Source organism: Spea bombifrons, chromosome 13 (genome assembly GCF_027358695.1).
Source record: "Spea bombifrons isolate aSpeBom1 chromosome 13, aSpeBom1.2.pri, whole genome shotgun sequence".
NCBI classification, from domain to species: domain Eukaryota; kingdom Metazoa; phylum Chordata; class Amphibia; order Anura; family Pelobatidae; genus Spea; species Spea bombifrons.
Window position 1 is genome coordinate 17309513 of NC_071099.1, and position 27595 is coordinate 17337107.

General features: G+C 47.6%; 2 protein-coding genes and 1 long non-coding RNA gene across 4 annotated transcripts; all 3 read right to left on the reverse strand.

The window, feature by feature from the left end:
- Positions 1 to 6182: 6182 nt before the first annotated feature.
- Positions 6183 to 6656, reverse strand: LOC128471685 (uncharacterized). Its single transcript, XR_008346120.1, has 2 exons — positions 6566 to 6656; positions 6183 to 6535 (listed from the first exon to the last, which is right to left on the reverse strand). It is a non-coding gene; the product is annotated as an uncharacterized LOC128471685 (long non-coding RNA).
- Positions 6657 to 6673: 17 nt separating this feature from the next.
- Positions 6674 to 14042, reverse strand: CASC3 (CASC3 exon junction complex subunit). Of its 2 annotated transcripts, none has more exons than XM_053453649.1 (13): positions 13849 to 14042; positions 12058 to 12085; positions 11713 to 11750; positions 11425 to 11568; positions 11052 to 11203; positions 10570 to 10749; positions 9683 to 10347; positions 9352 to 9413; positions 8748 to 8856; positions 8209 to 8307; positions 7855 to 8072; positions 7207 to 7380; positions 6674 to 6790 (listed from the first exon to the last, which is right to left on the reverse strand). In XM_053453649.1, exons 1-12 carry the CDS (start codon positions 14023 to 14025, stop codon positions 7231 to 7233), a joined length of 2022 nt encoding a protein of 673 aa, XP_053309624.1. In that variant the 5' UTR covers positions 14026 to 14042; the 3' UTR covers positions 6674 to 6790; positions 7207 to 7230. The 2 variants fall into 2 exon arrangements, with proteins under 2 accessions (XP_053309624.1, XP_053309623.1); XM_053453648.1 differs by having other exon boundaries at positions 6677 to 6790; positions 7258 to 7380.
- A 1188-nt stretch (positions 14043 to 15230) lies between these two features.
- Positions 15231 to 23310, reverse strand: MSL1 (MSL complex subunit 1). Its single transcript, XM_053453654.1, has 8 exons — positions 22739 to 23310; positions 19312 to 19541; positions 18816 to 19192; positions 17261 to 17325; positions 16563 to 16630; positions 16328 to 16452; positions 15824 to 15896; positions 15231 to 15688 (listed from the first exon to the last, which is right to left on the reverse strand). The coding sequence occupies exons 1-8, from the start codon at positions 23192 to 23194 to the stop codon at positions 15598 to 15600; spliced, it is 1485 nt and encodes a 494-aa protein (XP_053309629.1). The 5' UTR covers positions 23195 to 23310; the 3' UTR covers positions 15231 to 15597.
- Positions 23311 to 27595: the final 4285 nt, after the last annotated feature.

A 27595-nucleotide genomic window follows, 5' to 3' on the forward strand; every position in this document is an offset into this window, starting at 1 on the left:
GAGACAGGACATGTGGGGCTGAGGAACACTAAATACAAGGAACCTCTCCAGTTCCCATCTCATCAGGGGCTACGTAGGCCTCAGCCATAGAGAAGGGGCCCTCAAGCCTCGTGCCCTAATCCCAGCACAGCCGCCAATGGCATCAGTAATTATCACTATCACACAGGCGTGAATATTCACCAGCAGACGGGTGACATGAAAGGTGTGAGATCATATCGTAAGGGGCGATGGGGGGGGCAGGGTTTTTTTCTTTTGTATTATTTCCAGCGTAAAATGTTCGACGGTTATTTTAACCGAGTTGTTCTCAAGTCCTTCCTTAGCCTCCTTCCGCTCTCCCATGTCAGGTTCAGACACGTTGCAAAACATGCGTGCGGATGAAATAAAGGCCTATCTGTGACAAAAATGTGTGTATAACAATACATATAACCCCAGCATGACGGGTACTACGGGCACACCGAAGCAGCAGCAATGATTGTAGCCCAATTCCCCCAGTCCCTAGCCAAGAGTCTGTGTAGGGGAAAACACACACACTATTTATACACAGAACACGCAATTAACATACAATAGAACACAAAACTCAAGCACTATTCCCCTTCTGGTCCTCCCGGTCAAGAGCATGGAGCACTCATAGTCCGTAGAACTCTGGAATGGGTGACTTAGACATAAGATGGGACTGGGAAGCTGAGAAAAGAGGCTTCCCCGTGAATCTGTCATGGCCCCCTTTCCCAAACTCAAACCTACCCCCAAATGTCCTCAGTCTTAGGGGGTTACTGTGACACCCACACATCCCAACCGTAAGCCTGCATCTCCATATTCCCAGCCCAGGGTAGTTCCCGTCAAACCCATTTATTAGTGATTCTCATGGCAAGTGACAAATTAGCAACCTTGCCCAGCTTCCTAGAAGCCCAACGTATTGATTTCTCAGGTACATTGGGTTTGACTCACTTGGCAAAGACCTTCATAGACGTCCACAGGGAAGGCAAAGGCAAACTCAAAGCCATGAGCATCCCTCCTATGTCCCTTTTTCAAGGCAGGTTTCCTCTCTCCCTGCTGCATGTGGACGCAGAAGGAATGTCTACGTCTATCATATCTTCCAGACTTCATGAAATAGCTTTTTGAAAGTAAATTGTCCATTTACCATTTACCACTCCCATCACTCCTGTGTTCCAATGGCCCTTAGTCACTCCCATCACACCTGTGCTCCAATGGCTCTTTATCACTCCCATCACTCCTTTATCACTCATGTGGTCCAATGGCCCTTTATCACTCCCATCACTCCTGTGTTCCAATGGCCCTTTATCACTCCCATCACTCCTGTGCTCCAATGGCCCTTTATCACTCCCATCACTCCTGTGCTCCAATGGCCCTTTATCACTCCCATCACTCCTGTGTTCCAATGGCACGTTGTGTTCGCTGATCCAAGTTTAAGTTTAAAAGGCTAATTGATCGTTAGAAAACCCTTTTGAGATTATGTTACAGCCAGAAATTTCCTTATTTTCCATGAAAACAGCAGTGACCCCAAACTTTTGACCATGATTCATGTCTGATCCCTCCTCCACATAAAAGTCATGAATTCTTTCAATGTAAATTTTTGCATACATTGTAACCCACATTACATAAACATAATACATACACATTGTAGCATACATACATTGTAACCCTTTTCCCTACGTTACATAAACATAAACGTATTGCTGAAAATCCTTCTTATTTCATCACTTAGCTTCCCAGCGGGGGGCACAGGGACTAATACATTAAAGGGATTTAAAGTTCATTAGGAAAGGCTTAGCGTGGACTCCAACATACATAACAAGGATCTAAAAATGTCTGAGACTTTGCAGCAGGTAGGAAATAGCTCAAGGAATGGAAGAAGACTTCTAATCAGTGGACAGACTCCAACATATGACCTGCAGTGTCCTGTAGGACATATCGTGAGAGGAAACATTAAAAGATAGGGTATTTTCACACCAACATGATGATGACATGGCTCCTATGGGTTTACAGGTTAATCACATCATATTTAGAACTAGAAAGGCTGAAGTATCCTGATGTGAGAGACCTGCTCCTTGATAAAGAACGTCAACAAGCCATAGCTTGACCAGAAGAACAATTATTCCCCCACTTGGTCCTCATGGGATGTTCCTGATCACACATATGGACCTCTATCTACTCAGAATCTGTAGCTCTAGGAGCGCATGGAGCTTCCACCATTGAGTGTTATCTGGACCATGTTGGTCAGCTAACTGGAAGAGTGGACCCATGGAGTTCAGATACGCTGTATCTAACCGGTAGGCTCCAGAACATAGGTGGTCCTATAGATATGGGTATAGCTAACACACTGAATGGCAGTGTTTCTTAATAAGAAAAACAAAAGCAGAATATCAGAGAACACTAATAAAGAACAGGTAAAGCTAGACTGGGCCAACATTCTGGATACATCTATTTGTAACCAATATCCCCACATTATGTTTATGGTTCTCACAAAACTGCCCTGGAAACTCCTAAATAAGTATCATTTTAAGGCACCTGTAGGTGGATCAAGCTAACAGATCTGATCTACTGGATTCACCAACAAGATCCCCATATCATGCCACTGTATTAAGCATCTAGCACCCCCTGGTGTTTATATATGAACACTACACCCCAGTAGCGTGACAAGCGGCCTTCCTGCAACGCCTTGGGTATTTTCCTGAAACCAGTCATTGAGCTTTAAACCCACCAGATTTTTTTAAATTGATTAAGATTACAAAAAGCAGCGGTTAATATACATTGTATTTTGTGGAATGAAAACAAAATGTATCCCTATTAAAGGAAGTATGCTTAGAGATATAAACAACACTATATATTTATAAATTCAAATATATTTTTGTTAATCCATAAAAGCATCTGCCTTCTAACCTACACCCCCCCCATTCCCTAAGGAAAAACTGCCTGACCCTCCTCCTAAGAGAAGGTCGAGATAAGAGAAGGCCAAGAAACGAACATTGTCATTTGCTAATTACATTGATCGCAGGACCGCGGACTGCGCTATTGATTCCCGCACAAGGAACCAGCAGCGCTGAATTTTCGCACCGTTATAATGGATTCAATGTGACCTGAGCATTATAATGACATGAAAAGCGGTCAATAAGACCCAAACAGTGTTTGGTGCGTTACTGAATCTGCTGGCGCCATATAAATAAATGTAATGTTGAGTCTTTTTCATAGTAAGATGAGAGATGTATGGAGACCTAAGTCACTCAAATATGACAATAAACTAGTTAGATTTGTTTAAATCTCTTCTTATTGATCGAAACCGATCTTAAAGTACATCTAATGTTTACCAAATAACTTAAAAGTAAGCCAAATGTTTTTTCCTAATACACTAAGGAAGCAGCTTGCACTTCAGACATTTACATGGACTGCTCTTGGTGAGCAGTCAGCTTCCATAACTAGAATACATTTCAAGTCAACTCCCAAATTGTGCAGAGTTCCAATGTAAAGCTTAGCACAAAGTACTACTGTATCAAATAGGGGAGGGAAAATGGGGAGGGAAAAAGAAAGCATAAATATAAACTATGCACCCGATGGGGCAAAAGGTACCGCATGAAAATCACAATGAGACATCCCATGACTACAGAACGCAATGTCAGGCTAAAAACTGACTGAGGTGATTAGATCTATAACTCACGTTTTAGTAAATACGGTAAATGCCTGTGGTTACTGTGGTATCACCAACTGGTGCAGTAACTTAGTTACAGATCAGTAAATTAGTAGAACTACAACTCCCAGCTTTCCCAATCACAAACGTACTGTGGCTGCTGCACATACATCACAAAAAGTACATGAGCGTGTTGGAGATTGTGACTGCGGTAACACTAAACAACCACCGGGAGGCACTGCTGCTCAATAAATAGTAAAAATAACAGGGGTTACCTTGGTGAAAAATATCAAGTTTATGAGTAAAGGTGAAAATATGAAGTTATTTACAAAAGGATAGCCATATACACTATATGACCACTACATGGCACCCCTCCTAATTATATAATTTAGGTGTTTCAGCCAGACCCATTGCTAACTAGTATATAAAATCAAGCACATAGGCCGCCATCTAGAGCCCTGCGCGGGATCTGCTTTTTTATTCCCGCGCTCGCTGGTTTTTTGACCAATCCCAACCGCTCCATTTGTGGCCAATTAAGCCCAACCTCCTTACCTGAACTGCAGAGTTCCCGCGCAGTCCCGCAAGGCTGCCCTCGAGTTGTTCCCTCACAGCATCTCTTCTCTTGCTCCACCCAGGAACAAGGCGGAGTCACGTGAAGCGATGTCACATCATGTGACTCCATTTTGTTCCCGGGCGGAGCAAGAGAGGAGACACTGTAAGGGAGCAGCGAGAATGCAGGTACAGTGCCTGACCGCCCGCTCCGGCCCGCAACTCCAGCAAGACCGCCCGCGCCCGCAACTTTCCCAATGCAGTCCTCTACCGCCATCCACAGATTAACAATGGCGGATGCCTGGAAGACACTGCCATTCCTGGGAACTTCTGAGCTCCGGCTACCAAGAGCCTACCCTGGCGGGTCTAGGCCAGGACTGCCCACTGACATCAGAGGGCGGTACCGCTGATGCCGGTGGGCTGGCCTGTTGACGTTGGGGGCGTTCCTGCCGATGTCAAGAGGCGTTCCCGCTGACATCACAGGAAACACCCCCACTTAAAGGATAAATGGGCAGGAGGATTCGGGTGTTGACCCAGAGAACCGGAGAAGTGGTCTAATAAGAGCTCCAGATCCTACTGGGAATATTTCTCTTGTGGAAGGAGGATAAATCCACTTTAGAGGTTCCAAATCCAAAGTTCTTCCAACAAGACAGCATCAAGTATTTGAGTTTTTCCGTTGAATAAAGGAATTTTGCTGAAAGAGGCAGGTAGAAATTCTGCTTTATAGATTTCCGAGCCCAGAATTTCAGAATGGAGACCCTGAAACCTACAGTAGAGATTCTGTCTCATGGAGACTTCTTAGCCCCCCTGAATCTGCAATGCACACAGAATACTGTATAATGTATAGCACAGCGCAAGACATTCTGGGGGTTTGGGACAATTGTTACTCATGCTGTTACATGGTTTGGACTGGTAAGTTATATCTAGCTTTCAGGGGAAAATATGATCTCATTAGCTGCCTCCTAAAGATATTTTTCAAACTCCAGAAACTTTTCAGCTTAATAGACGAGGTTGGCTTCTTATTCAGCCAGATTCTTATTCAACACAGACAATATTTTATATTATAACTCAATAGCAGAACAATGCGTTTGCACAAAACAGATACTGCAAGACATGCCCGATGCCAAGGCACGCCAAACATTTCTGAAATAACGGTTTTCTTAAACAATGGTGGCACACTTGGCATGAATCTACATAAGGCTTGAATAAGTGTGTATTTTAATGGGTTAAAATACATTGGGCCACCCACACTATGGATATGATGAGTGCACTCCCCTACATAAAATCCAACTAATTTTATTTAGTCTTGCGTGAAGGGGGTTTTGCCCATAGAGTGCCCAGCATGCCAAGCCCTATATTTTAAGTGTTTTGAATAAGTGAGGATTTTGAGGAAATGAAGTGGCAGAGGTCTGTACCGGTAGAATTGTGTGTACCAGTTGTCAGTAATGCTGGAAAATAGTTGTGAAGAATTCAGTTTGCTTGCTAAAGCGATGAGAATAACTCAAGTGGCGTCTATGACAAGGTTTGATGAAATCAAAAGACCATTGATGGCATTTAGCCAAAAGTCCATAGCCAAGACCAGCGACGCTGATAAATGTCCATCATGTATATCCCCAAGAGGGATCCAGATGTGGCAGGGACTTGTAAACTAGACATGTTCAGGACGACGTACAGATATGTCCTAAGAGGGTCAAAAGGGGTTTTATGCCATACTAAGCACCACGGTAACTGCTACAAAACAGAGGCATTTAGGGTAAAAGCCTACCTCCGTGTTGGGCCATGAGATGGCTTAAAAGGTCACAAATTTTCTGGGTGCCTGTAAGGGTCAAACACTCATTTATTAAATATAACGACTTGTTTTAGATAGCTTCACATCAAAACAGGAAGATTAAATGCCAGCGTGAACAATCTATTAAAACCTAATTTTCTAGCAATAAGCTAGAGAATTGACTCATTTTAAACGTAATTTTTTTTTTTTTAAAGGGTGCTGAAGAAAATCTCACTGAAATTTTATTAACACTATCGCCGTTCACAAAAATACATATTTTTAAGAAACAAAACCCACGCACACAGAACAAAATATATATAAAAAAAAAAAAATTAAAAATAAAGCCATCACAGTGTGTTTAGGTCAACAAAATTGAAACGAGACTAAATGACACAAACCCTTTCTCACCTAGACAGGCTTGCAACACAAAGTAATGCAACGTGCAGCGCAACGAGTTACAGGCAATTCTAGTTGCTAAAGGGTTAACACTTGCGGTAACAAGGCCACTCCACCCATAAAAGGGTTAACCCAAACTGTAGTCTCTCACACTGTCCATCCTGGGTCCCAGGAAAATAATGCTGTGTTTTAATGTTTCCCCAGCATTAAACATGGCGGCCTTGGGCTGTGTCAACACCCTCGGGTCAGAGCGCCCTCCGGGAAGAAACGCGTTTGATTGGTCTGAACACGGACTAGAGAGAGAGTTTTGCGTGGTCTAGACGGAGAGGAAGGGGGTCACGAAGGATGGGGAGTGAAGAGAATATTTATTTTTTCAGTCCGGTGACTGGAAAGTCTGTGATCTAGGAGATGACTTTCTCTTTCACGTGTCTGTTCTCCTGGAAGAGGAATACAGGGGAAAAAAAATCAGTATGAGTGTATGAATGTTATTGTTACTGCATGCATATGAAATTGTGTATGAATGAATAATGATTCTAGAATTTTATACACATGGTTTCTTTGCCTCTCCTCCATCCAGCTTTTTACTTCTCTCTAACCCACATTAAGTGTTTTTTATCATCCCGTACCCAAATAAAAACAAACGAAAGGGGGCAAAAGACCAGCCCCCTATACATGGTTATTATGGTCACCGTGTAGGCTCTAATTTTTTTTTTTTTTTTTTTTACAGAAATATATTTTTTGGCACAATTCCGCTGCTAGCGATCTAACAGAAAAAGGACACGTTAAGCAGATTGAAGGTAAATGTCATGGGAGGAAATTCTTGTGAAATTCTAGAACTAGAGTCCTTCCTCACCTTGATAATCGTATTCACCGCTGTCTAGGAATTGTACTCCTCTCTCCTTACCTCTGGCGGAGGTGGCTTTATAGTGACCGGTTGCGAGGTGCGCCGGGGAGGCGAAGGCTTCGGCTGAACTTGCTGCTGAACGGGGTTATAATACGTCACTCCTCCATACACCTGGGACTGCGCCTGTTACCGTAACAAAACATTAGAAGCCGGTTCACACTCATTCTTGGTACACCACATGCAATAAAATAGTTAAATACATTTTAATACCTTTTTTGACCCCCCCCCCGTTCACTAGCATGTCTGAGCGTCACACTTCACGAGACTTCAGACCTTATCGATAGCTTCATATGTAAAGTTGGACTTTAAACAAACCGCATGCCTTAGTATGTTGATCACATGCGCAATTGTATTTTTTTGTTGAATATTTAATCACACAAACAATCTTTCAATCTCTGCTGTCAAGTTAAAATTAAATGTCCAGAAAAACTGATTTAGGGCTGACAAACGGCATTTAGAGAGGGATAACCGACGTAATATACCACAGATGGGACTATTCCTCCTAAAAAGGGGTTCTCTGCTTCACGGAATTTCAGTTTGTCCGTATTGATCTAGTAATACCGCCAATGACTATGCAGCCAAACATGACTTTCTTACCTGTGCATTGGGGTATAGATGAGCTGGTGGCGGAGGGGGCAGAGCACCAGGGGGGTAAGGGTAGCCCGGATTGCCAAAATTCATCACGCCAGGAGGAGCAGTGAAGTATGGCGGAGGCAGAAGCTGCTGGGGAGGAGGCTGATTAGGCGGCAGGGAAACAGGAGATGGGTAAAGGTTAGGGGTGGTCATGGGAGCCGGCGTCTGGTGTGGATGCATGCCTGAAATACAAACAAAATACGGTTTACATCCCAATGATATTAATAATCAACAATTCAGAAACTCACTACCAAGATCATAAAAAGAGCTTCACCCCAGCGCCATATGGAAGGATACACGGGAAGTTGAGACCGGTACCTGGGTGAGGCAGGTGCATTTCCGGCTGCACGATCATACCCTGCGGAGGCATGGACGATGGACTGTCACCGTGAGCGTATATTGGTCCCTGGTACTGAACTGAAACAAAGAACAAACATTCAAAAAGCGGTGAAATATAGAAGCCTAGACACTGAATTAAAAAGAAAAAAGGTAGAGAAGAGAGCTTTCTGCCGATTCTATATGCTATAAAAATCACATACCTTACTTGTGCTATAAAAAGAGGACTCCGTTTCTACACCAAACTTCAATCACTGCACGTCTCGATGAACTAATGCTTTCTCACAGTAAACGTAACCCTTTGAGTTTACTTCTAAACTACGGTCTCCGTCCCAATTGCAGATGGTGGCGCGCACACCGCCATATAGCCAGGTGTGACCGGTATCTATAAAGTAGCGTGCGCATGTCCCTCTCTCTGCTCCCGATTCCTTTTGCATTGTAACCTTGTATCCATTCCGTAAGAGATATAGAATTTGTCTCTATCGTATCCTGCATGAAGTAGTATTAGCCCCGGCACTTACTTGGGTCATAGTAATGTCCTTCCATGAGGCCAATGTGAATGGCCGCTGGATCTTGAACAGGCCTTTGACGCTGAGAAGAATATCTTTTAACACGTCCGCTCTGCACCGCCTGTATACCAGAAGGGACAGGAGAACGTGAACACACAAATCATTCCTTAAAGCCACATGCCATGCAAGTAGAACAGAGCTGCACGATCTGATGAAGAATACATTTCATACGCGTGTCTATGCAGTTTTACACTTTAAACGTATTACTAAGAGCACAGGCGTGTGCATGCCTTCCTGGAAAGGATCACATAATAGTTTACATATCGAGGACGACACACAACAGCATCGGAGTGCATAATATATCACAATTCTTCACATTTGTACAAATGTTTATTTCAGGCTTCCAAAAAGATGTTATAACATCTCAAACCCCTCTGCCGTTATGGTGCAACAGGACGACTGGTGTCGATTTTTAGACCAAGACATGCTCTAAATTTCAATATTCAGAGGAAATTCACCCAATTATTGGTACATACACAAAAGTCTCAAGCTCGTAAGCCCTCATTAAGCTGGTCGCCACGTTCTGATTCCGCTCCCATTGCCACCCTTTACTCACCATGCCTTCCATGCGACTGTACTGTGGCGGGCCTCCTCCCATGTGAATGTGATTGGGGACACCTAGAGTACAAGCAACACCGCTGAGGTTAGCAAAAGTGTACTAGAAGTTACTGACGATGAAAACATTTTGGGGGAATGTGGCCATCATTACTCAGGTTGGTACATAGCGTGTACTTCTAATCTTGTCTTACTTTCAGGGGGAAACTGCCAAAAATATGTTTTTATATATATTATCTACCTAAGTGTACCTTCATGGTGTCCATTGGTGGACGCCATATTAGTTCTTTAACCTTTTAGTTAGGATTCAGAGTTGGAACGAGTACACTTACCCCGGGATGAGATATAAGGAGGCTGCCCCTGGCTCCAGTTCTGGTCTGAAAGATTGACCTGCGACATATCCTGCTCCAGTCCAGTCACTCCTCCATCTACAGGCTGTTCCCAGCCGCCAGGTTTCAAAGCAGGCTGCGTGAGCGAGAGATCTGGAGCCATTACAGGTGGCGCCGGGGGAGGAGGGGGCAGTTCTGGAGGAGTTGCTTCGTCAATACTCTTTGCCGATTCCCCTCCTTTAATTCGACTTCTTCTGGCCCTGGAATAGGACTTTTTCTCCACGGGTCGGTCTGGAGGCGGCGGCGATGGTTCCGCTACTTCTTTCTCTACCGCCGGCTCAGATTTATTAAGCGACGGCGCTTCCGGAGACGCCTCCCTCGGCTGCGATGGGACATGCTCTATACTTCTACCTCTGTAACCGCCATAGTCCTGTCTGCGTTCCGAGGAGGACGGAGGAGCGGCATCCTCTTCGGCCTGATTGCCCGCACGACTCTCCTTGTACCCGCCTGGTCTGGAGTAGGTTCTTGGGTTGGGAGCTTTGCCAGAAATAGGAGCTCCTCGGCTGTTGTAAGACCGCGGTGAAGGGTTAGAATTAGGGTCCTGGTAGCGGTTTGAGTGTCTGTTGGCTTTTTCTTCTGGCTCCTCTCTCCTGGGGGGGCTGTTAAACCTGCAAATAGGGGATTCTTACAGTAAATGCCAGATAAGCGCTTTAAACTATAGGTGTTCCCCCGGAGAACACACTTGTTTATAAATTATTGTTTGCTAGCTTTCCAATGTTTGCTTTCAGAAATATGTACTATAGACAGGAGTGTGCATCACAGCTGCGTATACCCAGCTATAGGGATTGATAGGCAAACATACAATGATGTTATACGAACAGCTGACCCACCTTGGCTTTCGTGGCCGCCGGGGCCGGATGTCCTCCGGGTTTCTGCAGGATCTAATGTCGTAACCGTACAAAGCAATGAGTTCTTCTCGGGACTTGGGGGCTTGCTCATCCTCGTGGAATCGGTCATGCTCCCATCTCCCCTCATCTTTCCACAGTTTTCGAGGGTGCCGACCCTTTGGTCTGCCAACGAATAAAAAACACATACATAAACCCCTTTGTCATTTTTAAAATATAAAGAGGTTAGAATCTGGTTAACAGAGCCCGACGCTAAAGTCAGACGTCTTTGGGTAGGCTGAGCGCAGAACATTTCATTTGCTTACTGAAACCATGAGAAGAACTTTAGTAGCATCCAGTACGGGAATCAAACGACCAATGAAGCTACTTAGCCGAATGTCCGTAGACAAGACTCCCCGAGAAATGTGTGCCCCCGAGCGGGACCAGCAATGTGGCAGACAATTCTAAAATAAATACACAAGCCTCACCTGACTTCTTCATCGTGAGTTTGCCCACGGAGGTCATGTTCAAAGAAAAGCCCCTTCCGAGGGATGTAGGCTGGATTCTTCCGGTCCTCATCATCATCCAGCTTCTTCTGAGAATTTGTGGGGGTTTTGTTCTCATCTGGCTCTGTGCTCTCCTGCGAAACAGAAACATTACTTTGATTGCCCTACTAGACGAGGCCGGGAACCTGCAATTTACCCTTTTCTGTTTATTCTACATACTAGCAATTGCAACCTGCTGCCTTTGTTTTTTATACCAGTTCTAATGTAAGTCAAGTAGAAAAAGGGTCTATTACATGCATTAGTGACTGTAGCGTTAGTACACGTGAACATTACAGAGGATTCATGGTTTGGATACCTGTCCATCTCCGCTCTGGCGTTCCCCGGTGACTGCTTCCTTCGCTTTAGGTTTCTCGTCTTTCGGAGCCGGACTCTCTGTAGTGTTATTTTCTTGCTTCAATGTAGTCTTTAGAGGCTCCTCTTCACTGTAATGAGCCTCCTCCTACAATAAAGCGTCTGCATTATAACATAACTCACGAACATAATATAATAAGACCTTAAACACCTTTTAAAAAGGGCCTGGCACATATCCGATGGCAGGCACCATACAGAACTTCCAAACAGGACATAAAGTAATTTTACTCACCTCCGACTCCTCGGCGCTCTCATAGTCCGACAAAACAGCTGGAAGACAAAAGAAAAGTACATTGTAAAAAAAACGTATGGAAGCTGGAAATGGGAGTTATTTATAAAGTGTGATTGTCGTCTAGACAAAGGTCTTCCTGGGGAAACCGACGGCACATTTCAATCAGCAGGTTGCCATGGTAATGGACACACTTAATCCTCTGCACCAAAACTGCATATGTATGTATGAGAGTGTTGTTGTTTATATATATATATATATATATATATATATATATATATATATATATATATATACACAGCCTTTACTCCTAGCGCTGACACCAAAAGCTTCGCATTATCTACTCACCATCCCCTTCAATGCCATCCTCGCTTTCCTGAGAAAGAAGAACAGACGATTAGTAAGGAGAGACACGTTGGCCGGGCCACGCATATCCAACCCTTTATCCATCATGTATCTCATCATCATCATCATGTATCTCCAGTGGCATATTGAGCTACACTCGCACTATTGTTGGGTACATTTAGATCAGAGCAGCGAGTGGACACTGGTTACAAGGGACAGCGCTATTACAGATTCTCGCCTGCTGGCCCGCATCATTCTCCCAAAAAGAGTAGGCAAGCCCTGCAACTTCTTCCATAAAAATACAGAAATAGTGCCCTTAACTCTATCGGGAGCCTTTCTTCCACAACGCCCGTTGAAGAATATATGATCGAGCGAGGGACATCCGGGTTCTAGATTAACCGCATAAAATGCCCGCAGAAGTTGTGCACGACTCGGGTAAAACGATTGGCTCTTCACTTACTTTGCAAGAAATAGATTAAAAGGGATTGCGGCTGGGATGGCAGAAGCGGTGATTTTCCCACTATTATAGTTGTATACGACCCATGCCTAAATGTATCCCAATGGGATATTAATGCACGAGGTCCACGCGCAGTACAATTCTCCACCATTCTGCATTCTCTACTCCCCATAAATCAACAAAAAATGTTTTCAAGTGTAGAGCTCACAATCCTTCAGGATCAGACTTAAGAGTCATATCAGACTACAAAATAACTACAAAAAAAAAAACTACTACACAGCTTAAAATTCACTCTTCCGCCTTGACTTCCTTCTTAATCTCATATGTTTCTGGCAGGCGCCCATATTTCTGGCACTGCTCTGTCCCTCAAACCAGGTAAACATTTTAGGCTCCAGCCAATGCCCTGCCCTCCAGGCGCGCTCCCAGGTCTCCAGCCAATGAATGCCCTGCACTCCAGACGCGCTCCCAGATCTCCAGCCAATGAATGCCCTGCCCTCCAGGTGCGCTCCCAGGTCTCCAGCCAACGAATGCCCTGCACTCCAGACGCGCTCCCAGGTCTCCAGCCAACGAATGCCCTGCACTCCAGGCACGCTCCCAGGTCTCCAGCCAATGAATGCCCTGCACTCCAGGCGCGCTCCCAGGTCTCCGGCCAATGAATGCCCTGCCCTCCAGGCGCGCGCCCAGGTCTCCGGCCAATGAATGCCCTGCCCTCCAGGCGCGCGCCCAGGTCTCCGGCCAATGAATGCCCTGCCCTCCAGGCGCGCTCCCAGGTCTCCGGCCAACGAATGCCCTGCACTCCAGGCGCGCTCCCAGGTCTCCAACCAATGAATGCTCTGCCCTCCAGGCGCTCGCCCAGGTCTCCGGCCAATGCCCTGCCCTCCAGGCGCGCACCCAGGTCTCCGGCCAATGCCCTGCCCCCAAGGTGTGCGCCCAGGCTCCAGCCATATAACCGGCACATCATGCAGAACCAGGCTCCAGAAACATATCCAGGCCTTCGCTGCCCCCAGAGTTATCAAGCTTTCTGCCATAATCTGCGCACCCATTCAGCCAATACCCTGCCCCCAAAACGTGTCCATTCTGTGGCCAAAACTCTCCACCCCAATCAGACTCCTCCACATGCACTGCTTCCCTCACTTAGCCCTGATTTCCTCCTTACCCAGTCTTTGGCCTCTCTAACCCTCTTCCTGTCCCCGCATTTAGCTCGTTTAACAACCCTGCATCTCTCCACAGTTGACCCGTCCCGGTACCCTTTTCTAAGCCACGTGGGTTCTATTCCCCCCTCGTTTAGCTCTCGGATCGCAGCCCGGCCTCCTCAGCTCGCCGGTTCCTCTACTCACACACTCAGACTCCTTGCTCTCTCTCTCGGTTTCCCCTCTTTTAGGTCCCGGCTCCCGAGTCTCGGTTCTGACAGCTGGCCCTTGCTGACCCACGGAGCCGGTGCTTTCACTCCCAGACTCCTCTTCCTCCTCCTCGCTGTCCTGGGAAGCACGTCTCCGCCGCCTCCTGTCCGCCATATCGAAGAATCCGCGGGGCTTCCGGGGAACTACAACTCCCGACGTGCTCCTCGCAACAGCATAGAGAGAGGTCGGAATGGACTACAACTCCCGGCGTGCCATGCGCAGACCAGGAAGAGAATGCGTGTACCGCTCATCTCCAGAACCCTCTAGTGTCTGCCTTTGCTTTATGTGTTCCCAGTAAACATTATGAATGAAGCAACCCTTTACCCCCATGCTTAAAAAAAGGTTTACCGGAACAAAATCAGATTTACCAAGCTTTAAGCATCCCAACCCAGGGAGGAGGTAGAGCAGACATGGCCCTACATAACGTATAGTTATTTTGGGAAAACTCACCCTATGCAGCTCCAGCTCTGACCCTCTCACCGGAGATGCTTATCGGGGGTCTGACCTTTTCGACTTAACAGCAAACTGCAGGTTTAGTAAAGACCCCCGCTCCGGGGTAAATTTATTTTGCATTAGGGACAGGGTGCAAGTTTACCCGCAATCATGTACAGTTTTCATTCTTAAAATTAAAAAAACTGCTGCCCCCCAAAATCTTTGAATCCCGGCATATAATACATTTAGCGATTTTATTAGAACTTCATTACAAAAGACGCAATTTCAACGTGAAATTGTCCCCAAGCTTTTATTTACACAGAACAAAAAAAAATAAAAGGAAAAAAAAAAGTCACAACAAACTCCCCGTAGACATTACCGGATTTAAAATATTTACACTGGAACATTATTTTACACGTTGGAAAATAAAAGCCAACTGCGAGAGGTGGGCATGAAACTCTGACAATGTAAACTTTTATCCGCACTGCGAGCGAGGAAAGACCCCCAATTCACGGAAAAACATTGCGCTGCAGGCCCGTCCATCAGTGCCCCCCGCCCCCCCAGGCTTAGAGGTAGAAAAGCGACGTTCTACTCGTCTTTCATGGGATTTACCCTCCAGAAAAGTGACATTTATTACCAAGGGGCACGCCTTATCGGGGGCTCTGAAACAATAGCCAGCTATAGAGGGCAATTATTCAAATAAAGGACTGTGGGGTAGGGGGGGAACGAGAAAACGAGATCTTTGGAGAGCAACCAGGATCGGTAAGTAATAATAGAGAATTTTGGACTCTCTCTTTTTAAGGCATAACACGGACATAGCGGGAATCTTTAGGCAGAATTAACCAGACGGCACCTAAGCCGCGGGGCCGATGCACAAAAAAAGGAGCTCACGGATAACACAAAATATGTTTAATATCTTCAATGTAAGCAACTTGTTCTGTTTGTTACAAAGCCATCAGAACGCGATGGGTTAATGAAACTGGGAAATCGTCGCTGGTTGCTTCAGAACCGCTCTTTGTAAACTTGGCCCAGAACGCGGCGGCTTTGGTTGCCGTTTGTTGTCATTCGCACCGAAGAGGCGACTTTTGTCACCGACAGCTACACAATGATGGCGGGGTCTGCAATGCAGCACAGAGAACTCTATAGATAAGGGCAGCGTTAACCCCTTTAACACAGGTCATGTTTTTAACTCGCAGTGCATAAACTTTTATATAAAAAAGGGGGGGGTTTTCGCAAGTTGGAGGCTCCTCAGGCCTATTTACGAGGCGTCCGATGCGGCGTCTGTTTCTTCTGCACTTCAAGCCGGCAACGGCTTCGCTCGTCCAGCCAGGGGAGCTCAAAATTCCTACAAAGGAAAACGGTGCAGGAGGATGAGACGCGGGGAGTGCGTGGACAGGAGGGTCGGTGGCTCTTATTACAGATGACGCAAAGAGTACAAGACCCTTATAGTTTGTTTGCAGACCGCGGGTCAAATACTTACTGCTGGGTTATTTTGGGCAGAGGGCGTCCAAATGCCACAACAGGGAGGTAGGGGGTGATCATCACAGATTCCACTATGGAGAAAAGAGCACACGTTATCAAGGAGAACATAAAAAGGGGAGAGAGTTTCTAGCACAGCGGCAATAATAATGCAGGTGGAACGCTTTGGTAGATTTATGTGGTTAGTGAATAGAGCGCGCCTCTCTAAACGCTGGTCACACCATAGGTGGGTGAGCCCTGTTGGCTGAAGACAAACCCCTGTCTCGACACAGCTTGTGATGGAAGGAGTATCCACCAGACCAGATTCTTCCTATCATTTAGTGTTTTGGTCTTTGCAAGCATCCATACTCATGTTGTGGACAGGTCTGGTTTGGACATAGTCCAGCCAGCCAAGCCTTGGGTCTGTCTCGGGTCATGCCCGTCAGCCACCTCGCCGGGGCGCGTAGTAAAGACAGAGATGCAGAGAAATGTTTTCACAGCGTTGCTGGGGTCTCCGCAGACGTACCGTCGTCAATCTCTGGGAAGAACGAGGAGACTTCTGGTTCGCTCTCCTGGCTGCCCTTTTTCTTGTACATCCTCAGCTGCAGTCGCTGTAAGATCCTTTGCTCCCGAATTCTCTGTATGTCCCACCTGCAGACCGAAGGAAGGATTTAATGCAAACTGCAAAGTCAGACACGCTTTCCGATCACGAGTGATGGTTTAAAGTAAGCATGCCCCGGGGCAAGCTTTACACCTCTCACCTCTTCCTCCTCTTCTCATCCAGTTCTAGCTTGGCATGCCTTTTCGCGAATACCGCATCATCCAGGTTCTGATGAGGAGAGAGCGAAACGCATGAACGAGGGACAGCAATACCAAAAAGGCAGCTTTTATAAAAGAGAACGGTTAGGAGTTAAAAATGTAAGCGTTTTTAAAACATTGGCTTTTTCTCCTCCTATAATTCTGTGCGTTTTTTCCACCTTCAGTAAATTGCATGCCATTTGGCGGCAGTATAAAGGTCAAACGAGTAAGTCTGCCGGGATAATTACATTTATCAGCTAATTTCTATGCACCGTTTATATTAAACGTACTGCAGTCCCTTTCAAATGTCACTTAAAAAAAAAAACACGCGGCTTTTTAACACATTTACTCAAATACTATGCATTCACCCCGGTTTCCTTAATGGGGTGTAAGTGTATATAATGAAGGGGGTCAGTGAATAGGCTCACGTACATATTATACAGCAAATGGAACGGAGCAAGAGGAGGGCGACTGTCTGTTAACCAGGGACGCTCGATGAAAGAACGCATCGTGCAGGGCAGCAAGGATTTTCAGTTACATTAATGCCCCCCCCCCCCGTTTAAATGACCGGTTGCTCACCCTAGACAACAGCTCTGCAGACCGTGTACATACCATGTTCTTGACATGTTCCTCTACGACTCCAGTTCTACAATTTTCTTACCTCTGGTATGTCAGAAGAGCTCAGGTCCTGGAGAGGTTCGATCGGATGCTCTCTCCACGAGGGGACTGCAAGAGAGGAAAAAGAATTCTACTCCCCGCAACATCTGCATTCATCATACAAGGGCCATCAGCAAAAAAAAGGGGCAATCAAACTGCCCCGTCAAACACGGACCAATGTATCAAATGCACGACACAGACTAGGGATGCACTTGACGCATCCCTGCAATGTGCATTTTCCATAATCTCGTTTGGTTAACGCAATTATCTCAGCCTAACGTATGTGTTGATCTGATTAGAGGCATCATTTGCACCGGCGTCACTTAGCAAAGGGTTAAAAGACGATGCAGCTGATTTTACCGCCGCGCTCCTGCTGTTCAGCGGATGTAAAACAGCAGGTAATGCGGGTTTATTCAGCAGCAAAACGGGGAGAAAAAAAAAGAAAAATCTGTATTTCTTCGGCAGAAAAGCTGCCCTACAATAATACCGGTGGGAAATCACAACTTTCTGATTCTCCAGGACCGGCTGCGCCCCCCCACCCCCCAATAAATACAAATTACCTAAATATTACCTAAAACTTAGCATATTCTTAATTAGCCATTTGCACTTGGCTCCTTGTGCTTAGAATCCGCTTGCCAGCATGCACTTGCCCAGCGCACCCCGATTGGTTCATTCATTATCTTAGCGCATAAGGACAGTTTTTCATCCTTCCAGATTGATAACGATTGGTTTTGGGCCTTTAGACCCCCCCGTCCTCGCCCCACATCCATGTTTACCACCGATTCGTGCGGCCATTATTTCGCTTCACAATAGTGAACTAACTCAGCTGAAGAGACAAACGGCCCCTTTTCACGCCAGCTCCTAGAGCTCGTTTCTGCCGGCATGAAGTCAGAGCAGCAGGAACGATGCCCGGGCACGCTACGATACCCGGGGTGGCTAATAGCGGGTCCTCGGCGTGGCCTACATTTCTCGTGCGCGGTTATGCTCCAATAATCATTTTAGCAGAACGCTCACCATATGACACAACTCTCCGGGAAATACGAACCTGGAATAAATCGGGATATATGCTTCTTGCGTAGACGCTGTGAGAAGGAAGAAATATTTCACCGAGACCGGTGAGGACACGGTTGGCAAGTGATGGGCGCAAGTATGGCGCCATCATAGCCTTAACCAAAGGCAGCACCCAACTTTTAAAAACCTCCCCTCTACCCCCTTTTACCCTCAGCCTTCCTAAAGTCCACCTGGGTGGGAGCTCTGAGGTTCTCCTGCCACAGACTTCTATTACCTGCCCCCTCCCTGGACTTCGCAGGGAGTTTATCTGCCCCTCACCAAGAGCCAACATATATCTGCCCCTTTTCTCTCATTCATTCGCCTGTTAGCTCGCTGGTGGATCCAAACATGTCGCGGGATATTTCTCCTTTCAACAATATCCATAAGCCATAGGGCACAGCACCGTGAGTGTAACCCGAGTGTCGCTCATTTATGTAACGTATAAGGTATAGCAGATTTCCTCCCCAGTGCACTAGCCCCCACAAAAAGCTCCGCGGTTTGTCTCTTACTTGCCACACTCTCTTCTTTCTTAGGAGAAGGTTCCCTCAGTGGGGAGGGGGGAGGCTGGTGCCAGCGGCACAGATACATGTCCGTGGTGGAGAGGTAGGGAAGGGAATCGGCTTCACTAGGGTGAGGGTTGCTGTCCTTCGGAGAAAGGGTCACAGAGCTCCCCCAAGAGTGCCTTTGAGAAGTGTCCACTGGAGAATTGGATTTCTCTGGGGTCTCTTTGCTGCGCAGCTCCCGCTGGCACGCAGACTCGGAGAGAGAGCCCCCGGGCTCCGCATCTTCCTTCTCTGTCCGGGATGCTTTGCCCTTAAGCTTTGTAATGTCCGACGATAATCTCTTGACCGAGGTCCTGTGCTCCGAGCTACTGAAAGAAGATTTCCTAGAAGGGGTTAAAAAAAAAAACAAGTAAGTTTGGCGTCCACTTTGCATAAACTTGGTATATAAGCGGTAAAAAAAGGTGTTTCTATGGACGAAGTCACCAGGAGGGGTCCCACAAACCTTTTGTTTCCTTTTGTGTTGCGGCCACAGGAGAACGGCTTGGAGATGTGGCCACCTAGACAAGGCGAGTGCTCTGGGGGAAGCTCCCCAACTCCAGCGCTCTCTGGGAGCGGCGCTTCCGGCATGTCGCTCGCCGGCTCACGGCTTTGGGACGTGCGTTGTTTGTCTTTCTCGCTGTCCTTTCTGACCAGCTGCATGCGCCTTTCCATCCGCTCAATGCGGGCCAGGAGCTGGGGGTTGGAGAGAACGTTGGTATGGTCATGGGGGGGTGGGGGTAATTAAGGAATTAAATGCGTTACATGTATGTACTGTTAACACATAAAACATTTTAAACAAAATTCACCATAACATGCGCGGCCCCATATGTCTCTTCTAAGGGAAGCGCAACAGTAAGACAGGCCTGGCCAACACTTTTGGGTAGAGTATGTTGGGTGCTTGCGATTTAGTAGCAGGGATTTCTCAAGCCCTATGCTGCCTATGGGCCACACGCTGCGCATGCCCAGCGACCGTGAGTTAATAATGATAGGGCTAGGCCTGGATTATATGCAGACCAGGGTTAGAGGGTGTAGCGGTGTTGGGGAGCTTTCCACTTAATTACAACAAAGGTGGTACGAGGACAGCGGAGATGCTCTATACCACTATACTTTGTGCAGAAGAGCAGAGGAAACCAGAAAGCAGAAAAAAAGGAAGGAGGGAGAGAAAGCAAGAAGAAAAGGAAAGTGAGAGAGAGGGAGGGAGAGCGGAAGCAGGGTGCAGACAGCCACACTCAGCCTGCATTGCACCAAATCAGTGTGTGTGAGACAGACGCCACGGTAGCAGCCAAGAGACCCGCTGGGGCCACCATCTCTAATGGGCGCCAAAGAGAAGCCATGAAACAGGGGGCAGGGGTGGAGGGGAATAAAAGCACGGAATTAGCGCACAATGCGGAGGAATGAACACGCTGCTCTTCTACCTAATTCCTTAATGGGCTAGAAAACATTCAGTGCGCTACAGGTTTAACTCTCTGCCTGCCACAGGCCTGCACCCCTAGGCTCTGCAAACTTCTTGGGATAAAATAGTTAATGGCAGTGCCATGAAAGGGGTGGTTAATCCTGCACAGTGGGGAATTAACGACTACAGAAACCCCCCCCTGCCGGACACTAAATACCCCTTTGATACTTCTGCGGGACACCCCAACATCCTCAGCCACACACAAAATAAATAAATACAAATCTGGAGAATCTCTACCCCCACCCCTTATTCCACCAAACCTTAAATCCATGGTATCCCCCCCTCCTTTCTGTTGCCATGGCAGCCCATTTAAACCTCCCCCCTTCTTCCAACTCCATGATGATGGTCCTGTGCGATTCTCATGAATGTGCATGGTGGAGAGGGGGAGGACAGTTAGTGTGGGGGGGGGAGCAATAAGAAAGGGGGGGGTAGGAAAGGGAGGCGGCATTACCTCAGCCTGCGTGGGTCCTTCCTATGGAGGGCTGGAGAGACAGATCACACAAGCACCCGATCACACATCCACGCTCCATAGCTCGTCTTCTCCTCTCGTGCACACACGTACTCCTTCCCTTTCTCTCACTTACTCTCTACCACGAATCCCTCTCTCTCTCCCTCTCAAAAAAAAAAACTGCACTCTGTTCTCGCCCCCAGTCTCGCTGCGAGACTCCGAACATAGCAGTGCTGTCTCGCAAGAAAAATACAGACGTGAATCACAAGGACTAGAGGTCCGGCACCCACAAAAAATAACCCCATAGCGGGCGAGCGAGCGGTAGCTGCGGGTCGCCGTTTGCGTGTTTTTTTAATGCGACGCAAAAGACCATGAAGCTGAAACGGTTCTGTAGGGACCGGTTAAAAAGCACATTCCTCCGGTCGCCGCGGTGACATCAACACTTTGCACCAGAATTGCTCTTCACGGATAACCCCAGATGGGGCGTATTTATCGAGAGCAATTTCCGAGGCTGGGGCTCTAACCGTGTTGCAATCGCCATGGAAACCAATTAAACCTTCCCGAAGCAACGCTCGTCCCTAGAATCGTTAAACACATTATTCCAATAAATACAGACCGCTGTACCCGACAAACGTACGGGAAGTCATTCTATAAACTAACCCCACAAGACGGACTTCAGAAATGACGGAATAAACTATTAAGCCAGAAAATGGATTATTGGTTACTTTTTAACCCTTTTTTTGCTACTAGCTTAATGTATCAAACAATTTACCGGCACCAAAAACCTTAATTTGTTACCATGGTTTTTGTTTCATGTTCTCCAGCAGACATGACCCATCCACCCAATACACACACTAATATATATATATACACACACACACACACACATCCAATACACACGCTATATATATATATATCTCCAATACATGGATACATTAACAGACGGCATCTTATCTTGGATTGTCACAATTTATTCTTACATGAGTCATCCAACACGCAAGCTGAACGGGTGAGACCAAGCATGTTATAAGACCTATTTTTAACAGAGGACATGTTTTAACCACAGAGAAAAAAAGAAATAAATCACATGGCGGCACCTTAACACATTGTGGTCTTTTATTTATATGGCGCCAACAATCTCCGTAGCGCTTCTTACAGTCCGTACATTCAAAGGGTCCGACAGAACTAGAACTGTCAGACTAACCGGTGCGTTAGGAGGAGAGAGCCCTGATCTCATCAAGCCGACATATGAATTCAATCAGCACATACTAGAATAGAAGGAGGCTAACTGTTCAATAAAGCGAAGGGTTAAGTAATATAACATTGTACAGCGCTACAGAATACGATGGCGTTATATAAAGTAAATAATATATTCTGTGAATATAAGAGGGTGTTTTCTAGTTGGCTAATAGACCCTTTGACGCTACACAAACGAGACATAAGGGAGACGGCGCTTCCAATCGGGCTACATACATGTTTCATGCAATGTACTATCCATACACACACGGCATCACATACTAACCACATGGTACTGCGCTGCGGAATATGGTGGCGCTTTATAAATCAGTAAATAATATTAATACAATACGCTTAATAATATGACATCATTTGCTGACAGTCCGCACTTTCAGGAGTTTCCGTTGTTGCCGTTAGTGATAACGGATCTATACAGCGCTATATATGCGTTTCCCTATAGCGTGCAGGTGGTCGGGATAAGCCCTTTACCGTGCCGGGAAAAGACTGCTTTCCGTCGGGGGTATCTTCATGTGTTGTTCGGGCGGCTCCGGTTCAGTTTAACGGGTTTATTACTTTATTATTCGTGTAGTCGGTTCATTAGACGCACGCGGATTACTTTAGTAACCGATTTTGCATAATGTACACCATCACTTCATTACAATCCAACTGCTCCACCGTACAGGCCCAATCCCCGTTCTTTCCCCATTTCCTCAGCGGGCTCCCCGCTCCATCCCCGGCCGGGCGGTGCCTTACCGTGTCCTTCTCAGCCCGGAGCTCCCCGATCTCGCGCTCTCGGTCCTGAATCCGCTGCTGTTGCTGCTCAATCAGGTCCAGCTGCAGGAGGACAATCTGCTTTAGACAGGCCCCAGGTCCGGCACCCCCTCTCAGCGGCGGTCTCCAGCGAGGAGCTGGGGACGTGCTACTCGAGGCCGGGGCTTGGCCTTGCCCCGTGGCCGCTGTGGTAGCCGCCCCGGCCCCGGTGACTGCTGCTCCGGCAGCTCCCCCAGCCCCTTTGTCCGCCAGCGCCCCCGCTTCGCTTCCGAGTTTGCCGCAGGGATCGCTTGGACCAGCCTGGCACTTCCCCCGCTCGCCAGTCCAGCGCTCAGGCTGCGGCCTAGTTCGGCCCACAAGCCCCGTGCTTTCCTGAGGCTCTTCCCCAGATGAGGGGTCGTCGGGCCTCGGGCGGCACACGCTGGATCTCATGCTCATAACTCCTCCTCGGACCCGGCATCCTCCTGCAGCCTCGAGTGAGGTGAGGGGAGGAGGCCGAGGCCCCCTGGGTTCAGTGTACGGAGGACCCAGGAGGAGGAACCACCACAAGATGGCGACTAAGGGAAGCACAGTACATATAACTTTACACGGAGAGGAGGGAAGTAGAGGGGGGAGCTGTGTGCTTGAGTACACCAGACGAGGGGCTGCATACCAGTCGGGGGAGTCTGCCCGGCTGCCCGGGTATTCCAGTCGGGGGAGTCTGCCTGGCTGCCGGGGTACCCCAGTCTGCAAGTCAGGGTTAATTAGATGGGTAAGGGGTACGCTGCTCGGGAACGCTGTGGGTTCAGTTTAGTTTCCTTGCAGATTACTCAATTCAAGCTAAAGCGATTGTGTCCTTGGACATGAGTCGTTAATATTAGGGTTTAGTTTATTATGCCATTAGTTGGGCATTGCCCCTTAGTGCCAGTGGATGCCAAGGAATGGTGCTTATGGGCACTCGTTCAATGCAAGCAAACCCAGAGCAGTGCTGATGGGCTCTGTAACGCTGACCGCCCCGTTCCTTTCAGGGACAACCTGGCAAGGGATGCAGCCGATGGACATCAGATTCCTCGCTGAGTGACCTGGTGACCTATCCTGTGATATCTGCCCTGGCCTACAGCGATGCCCCAAATGTCTGGGGATCTTTAACCCTGGAATATCTGCAAAGATCTGAAACATCTGCATTATGACCAAAGCTTACAATTATTACTACAGCACAAAGGGGTTAAACTCCCAAAAACTGGGGCAGATCTCCATCTCGGGTACTAACCCCAAATCAACACCCAGGGCGGCCTGGATGGGATGTAAGGTGGATGGTGGGGTGGGAACCCCTAATGTGTGTGTATAAGCCACCTTCAGGTGGTCTTCAGGCCACAGAACCCATAGTGTTGGGGTGCGGATCACAAATACTTTTATTTAAATATCTTATGGTTTGTGGATCACAAGTGGCCTCCATGATGATGTAAAATGAGTAAGGGCAAAAGGGAGGCGGAAGGAACTGCCGTGGATTATAATTTTAAGATATGTGTAACATGTAAGATATAATTACACGTCTGAAGCTGAGTGACTTTCTATACATGAACTCCGGCTACCTTTGGGTTTCCTTCTAACATCCATTAGATGTTTGAGATCCGGTACATCGAGCCGCTGTATATGTGTTTTAGGTAGATTGGGGCTTCTGCGGCCAAATGGGCTCCTTTCTTGGTCTCTTGGACCCATCATGGGGCCATTACCTGTCAGGAGGGGCATCCGTAGACCCTACAGACCCACAGGAGGGTCATCCTTAGACCCTACAAAACCCTAACGAGGGGCATCCTTCAAACCCACAGCAGGGTCATCCTTAGACCCTACAAACCCACAGGAGGGGCATCCTTGGACCCTACAAAACCCTAAAGAGGGGCATCCTTGGATCCTACAAAACCCTAAGGAGGGGCATCCTCCGACCCTACAAACCCACAGGAGGGGCATCCGTAGACCCTACAAACCCTCAGGAGGGGCATCCTTAGACCCTACAAACCCAAAGGAGGGGCATCCTCCGACCCTACAAACCCTCAGGAGGGGCATCTTTAGACCCTACAAACCCTTAGGCTGCTGATCGCTAATACCCAATACCTACGTTATTGAGTACGATTCCGATTATCAGGACCGGCTCGGGCAGTGCTGATTATTACATCATCCTGACTATCATGTACTATTTTGTGATGATTCACCCGGTAATTCCGATATACTAGAAATGTTGCGGTCGCCGTGTGACCCATATTAGAAACACCGTGAGCGTTTGTCACAAGGCGCGGCGCTACATAGGCGTGTTTAATAACGCGAAAATATCCTAGAAGACACGATGGAAGAAACTCGCTGGCGGGTGACTCGCTGCACAACTTTCTCCGCTCTTTTAAAATGGGGAAAAGGTCTTCCTTGTTTACCATCGGGGTATTTATTGTATTCGGGGCCAGATTCTTTCATAGGTACCAACTATAGCGAAGAAGACCAGCAACTCCCGACCTGCACACTGGTTCATTCAGCACAGGGATTGAATGCATAGATAAGCGTTCTTTTTATCGCGGCAGTAACCCTTTCAGTGTGAGCCTGTCGTGGCGTCTCGTTAGCAGTCCATTAAACCTGACCGGTGTCACAGACTGGCGCAGTGATGTTGGCAGCGCCATTCTATATCATTGCGCTGGGGGCTGGTTGGCTCAGGAGGCATCTCTGGCTGTTATCAGCTATCGTTATTCCATCGTAAGTGGAGATTCGTGGCCATGTGCTGCCCTCGAGGCTTTCAGCCCAGACTCCATACCCTCCCACAAACCCATAATGTGCAATTTGTTCCCACCCCGGGCTCCTGTTTGCTATGTCGCCCTTCACGTGTTAGTCGGACGGCCCGGATTGATTCAGCCCGCATCACGCTGCAGCTTACTCGAAGCGCTGTAAACACGTTACAGCCCCGAGGTCACATTGCTCACCAACGGAGCTGATGCTTTAACCCTTGAAGCGTGTTTTCTAGGTCAGTCTGTCGGGAAGCGGTTAAGGCTCTGATACATTTATTGAATCGCTATCATGCGGACGATCGGGCAGCGTGATCCGCAGCCACATTGCCGGTGCCGTGCATAACAATCGGCGCGGCTTAAATTCCCTCCCAACGTGACGAAAGGACTTCCTGCAAAGTCACTTTGGGCAGTCACCCTCCTCCTCCTCGTGACGCCTCCCCGCGCACATGTCTCTGCAGCAGGCAGCGCTGTGTGACGGGGAAGTGTCTCACGCGGTCACATGCACGAGCCATGTGACTCCTCCTAGACTCCCAGCCTTGTGAACCGTGCTGGGAAGCCGCGTCTCGGCTCACATGTGTGCGAGAACCAAAACACTGCTGTTAAATAACAGGCGGATCTACTGGAGCGCCGTTTAACCGTTTCTTACCCACTGGGCTGGGAGCAGAGCCTGTAAATGCCCCAGTGCCACTTTTACGAATTCCATCTCCAAGCGGGTCGACCCACTAACCCTTTAAATGCCAGTAAAGCATCACGGAAATGCATACCTTCTGGATGTTTTAATAGCCCCCCTCTATCACCAGGACCACCAGTACAACCGCCCGTTGGTTGTAGACCACGATGCACAACAAAAAGACCCATTTAGTCCGTTTATTAAATGCTGCATGGAGTATATGACGCGTTATAATAAATAGTTGGGTTAATGAGATTTTGCATATTTTATATCAGAAGACTTAAGAAGCGAGGTTGTGTATCCTAGAGGATTATAGAAGCCGTACGAACATTCAAAAGTGCTTTATAATGACGTACACTCCATCAGCACTACGGGGAATATGAACTGGCAGCTGCTCCCCCCCCAGCCCCTAATTTTAAACCCCCTTTAGTTTTTCCATCTGTGCCGGGCATAAAGACCCTCTTTCTGACGGTGCCAGCTGGATGTACAGACCCGCAGTCTAGTGACCTACATTCCTGCACAGCCGAAAATAAGCGCCAAGAAGAACATCCCCGGCTTTAACCCACTCATCGCTGAACCACAGCTGATTGCAACGCCCGGAGTCTGATAAAAAAAAAAAATCATCAGACCCCCCCCCCAAAGCAGTGTAGGAAAGACAGGGTTAATTGAGTAAATTGTGAGCAACTTGACTGTTATTATGGCTGGGGATGAGCGGTCGGATCCTGAGATGGCCTGGGTCACGTGGCACGGTGCGGTGTCGAGGGACGCTGATGCCCCCTCCCATCCTGGCAAGCTGCCTGCCCGCTTTACCCAGAGATTAGCAATGGAGCCGTGGTCTCATTCAGTGGCACACATTGTGTGCCAGCTTTTCAGCACGTGGGGAAGCGGGATTAGAGATGTGCCCAGGATGGGTTGTTGTGTTTGGAATGATTATGAGTGTTTTTTCACAGGCGTGTGCGTGGCGTCTGAACACACGCGTGTTGCACTTTACACGCAGTTTGCTGCCCGCTTGACACGTCTACTCAGTGGTGTTCCTGATACAACCGGACGGATAAACACCACGGGGGACACGTGATGAGCTGCCTGTTACATAGCCGAGGACATCCGTCGCCTGCCGGTCACGATACACGCGTGGCTGGCTTTGCTAATCCTGGCTGAGCCACTTTGCAGTCAAACATCAGAACACAGAGCAAAGCTCATAAACTGGGCGCTTATCCCCCTCCTGCAGTAACGGCACATATGTCCTAACCAATGAACTGACCTGGAATTACAGGGGTGTGTATGCGTGTGCGCACGTGTACACCGAGAACACTGTCGGCGGGACTCACTGGGTGAAAAGCACCGGCGGGCGTCGGGAGTGTGCGTTTAGTGCTATTATTCAGACCCAAGCCACAAAGACAGGCGACATGAATTTATTGCAGGAAA

Coding starts and splice junctions, on each gene's coding strand:
- CASC3 (XM_053453648.1), bottom strand. CDS start 14,025: ATGGCGGACAGGAGGCGGCGGAGACGTGCTTCCCAGGACAGCGAGGAG. Junction 8,857..9,351: donor ACAGTCGCATGGAAGGCATG/GTGAGTAAAGGG, acceptor TCTGGTATACAG/GCGGTGCAGAGCGGACGTGT. Junction 8,308..8,747: donor AGGACATTACTATGACCCAA/GTAAGTGCCGGG, acceptor TCTTTGTTTCAG/TTCAGTACCAGGGACCAATA.
- MSL1 (XM_053453654.1), bottom strand. CDS start 23,194: ATGAGCATGAGATCCAGCGTGTGCCGCCCGAGGCCCGACGACCCCTCA. Junction 19,193..19,311: donor AACACAAAAGGAAACAAAAG/GTTTGTGGGACC, acceptor AACCCCTTCTAG/GAAATCTTCTTTCAGTAGCT. Junction 16,453..16,562: donor GATGAGAAGAGGAGGAAGAG/GTGAGAGGTGTA, acceptor TTCGGTCTGCAG/GTGGGACATACAGAGAATTC.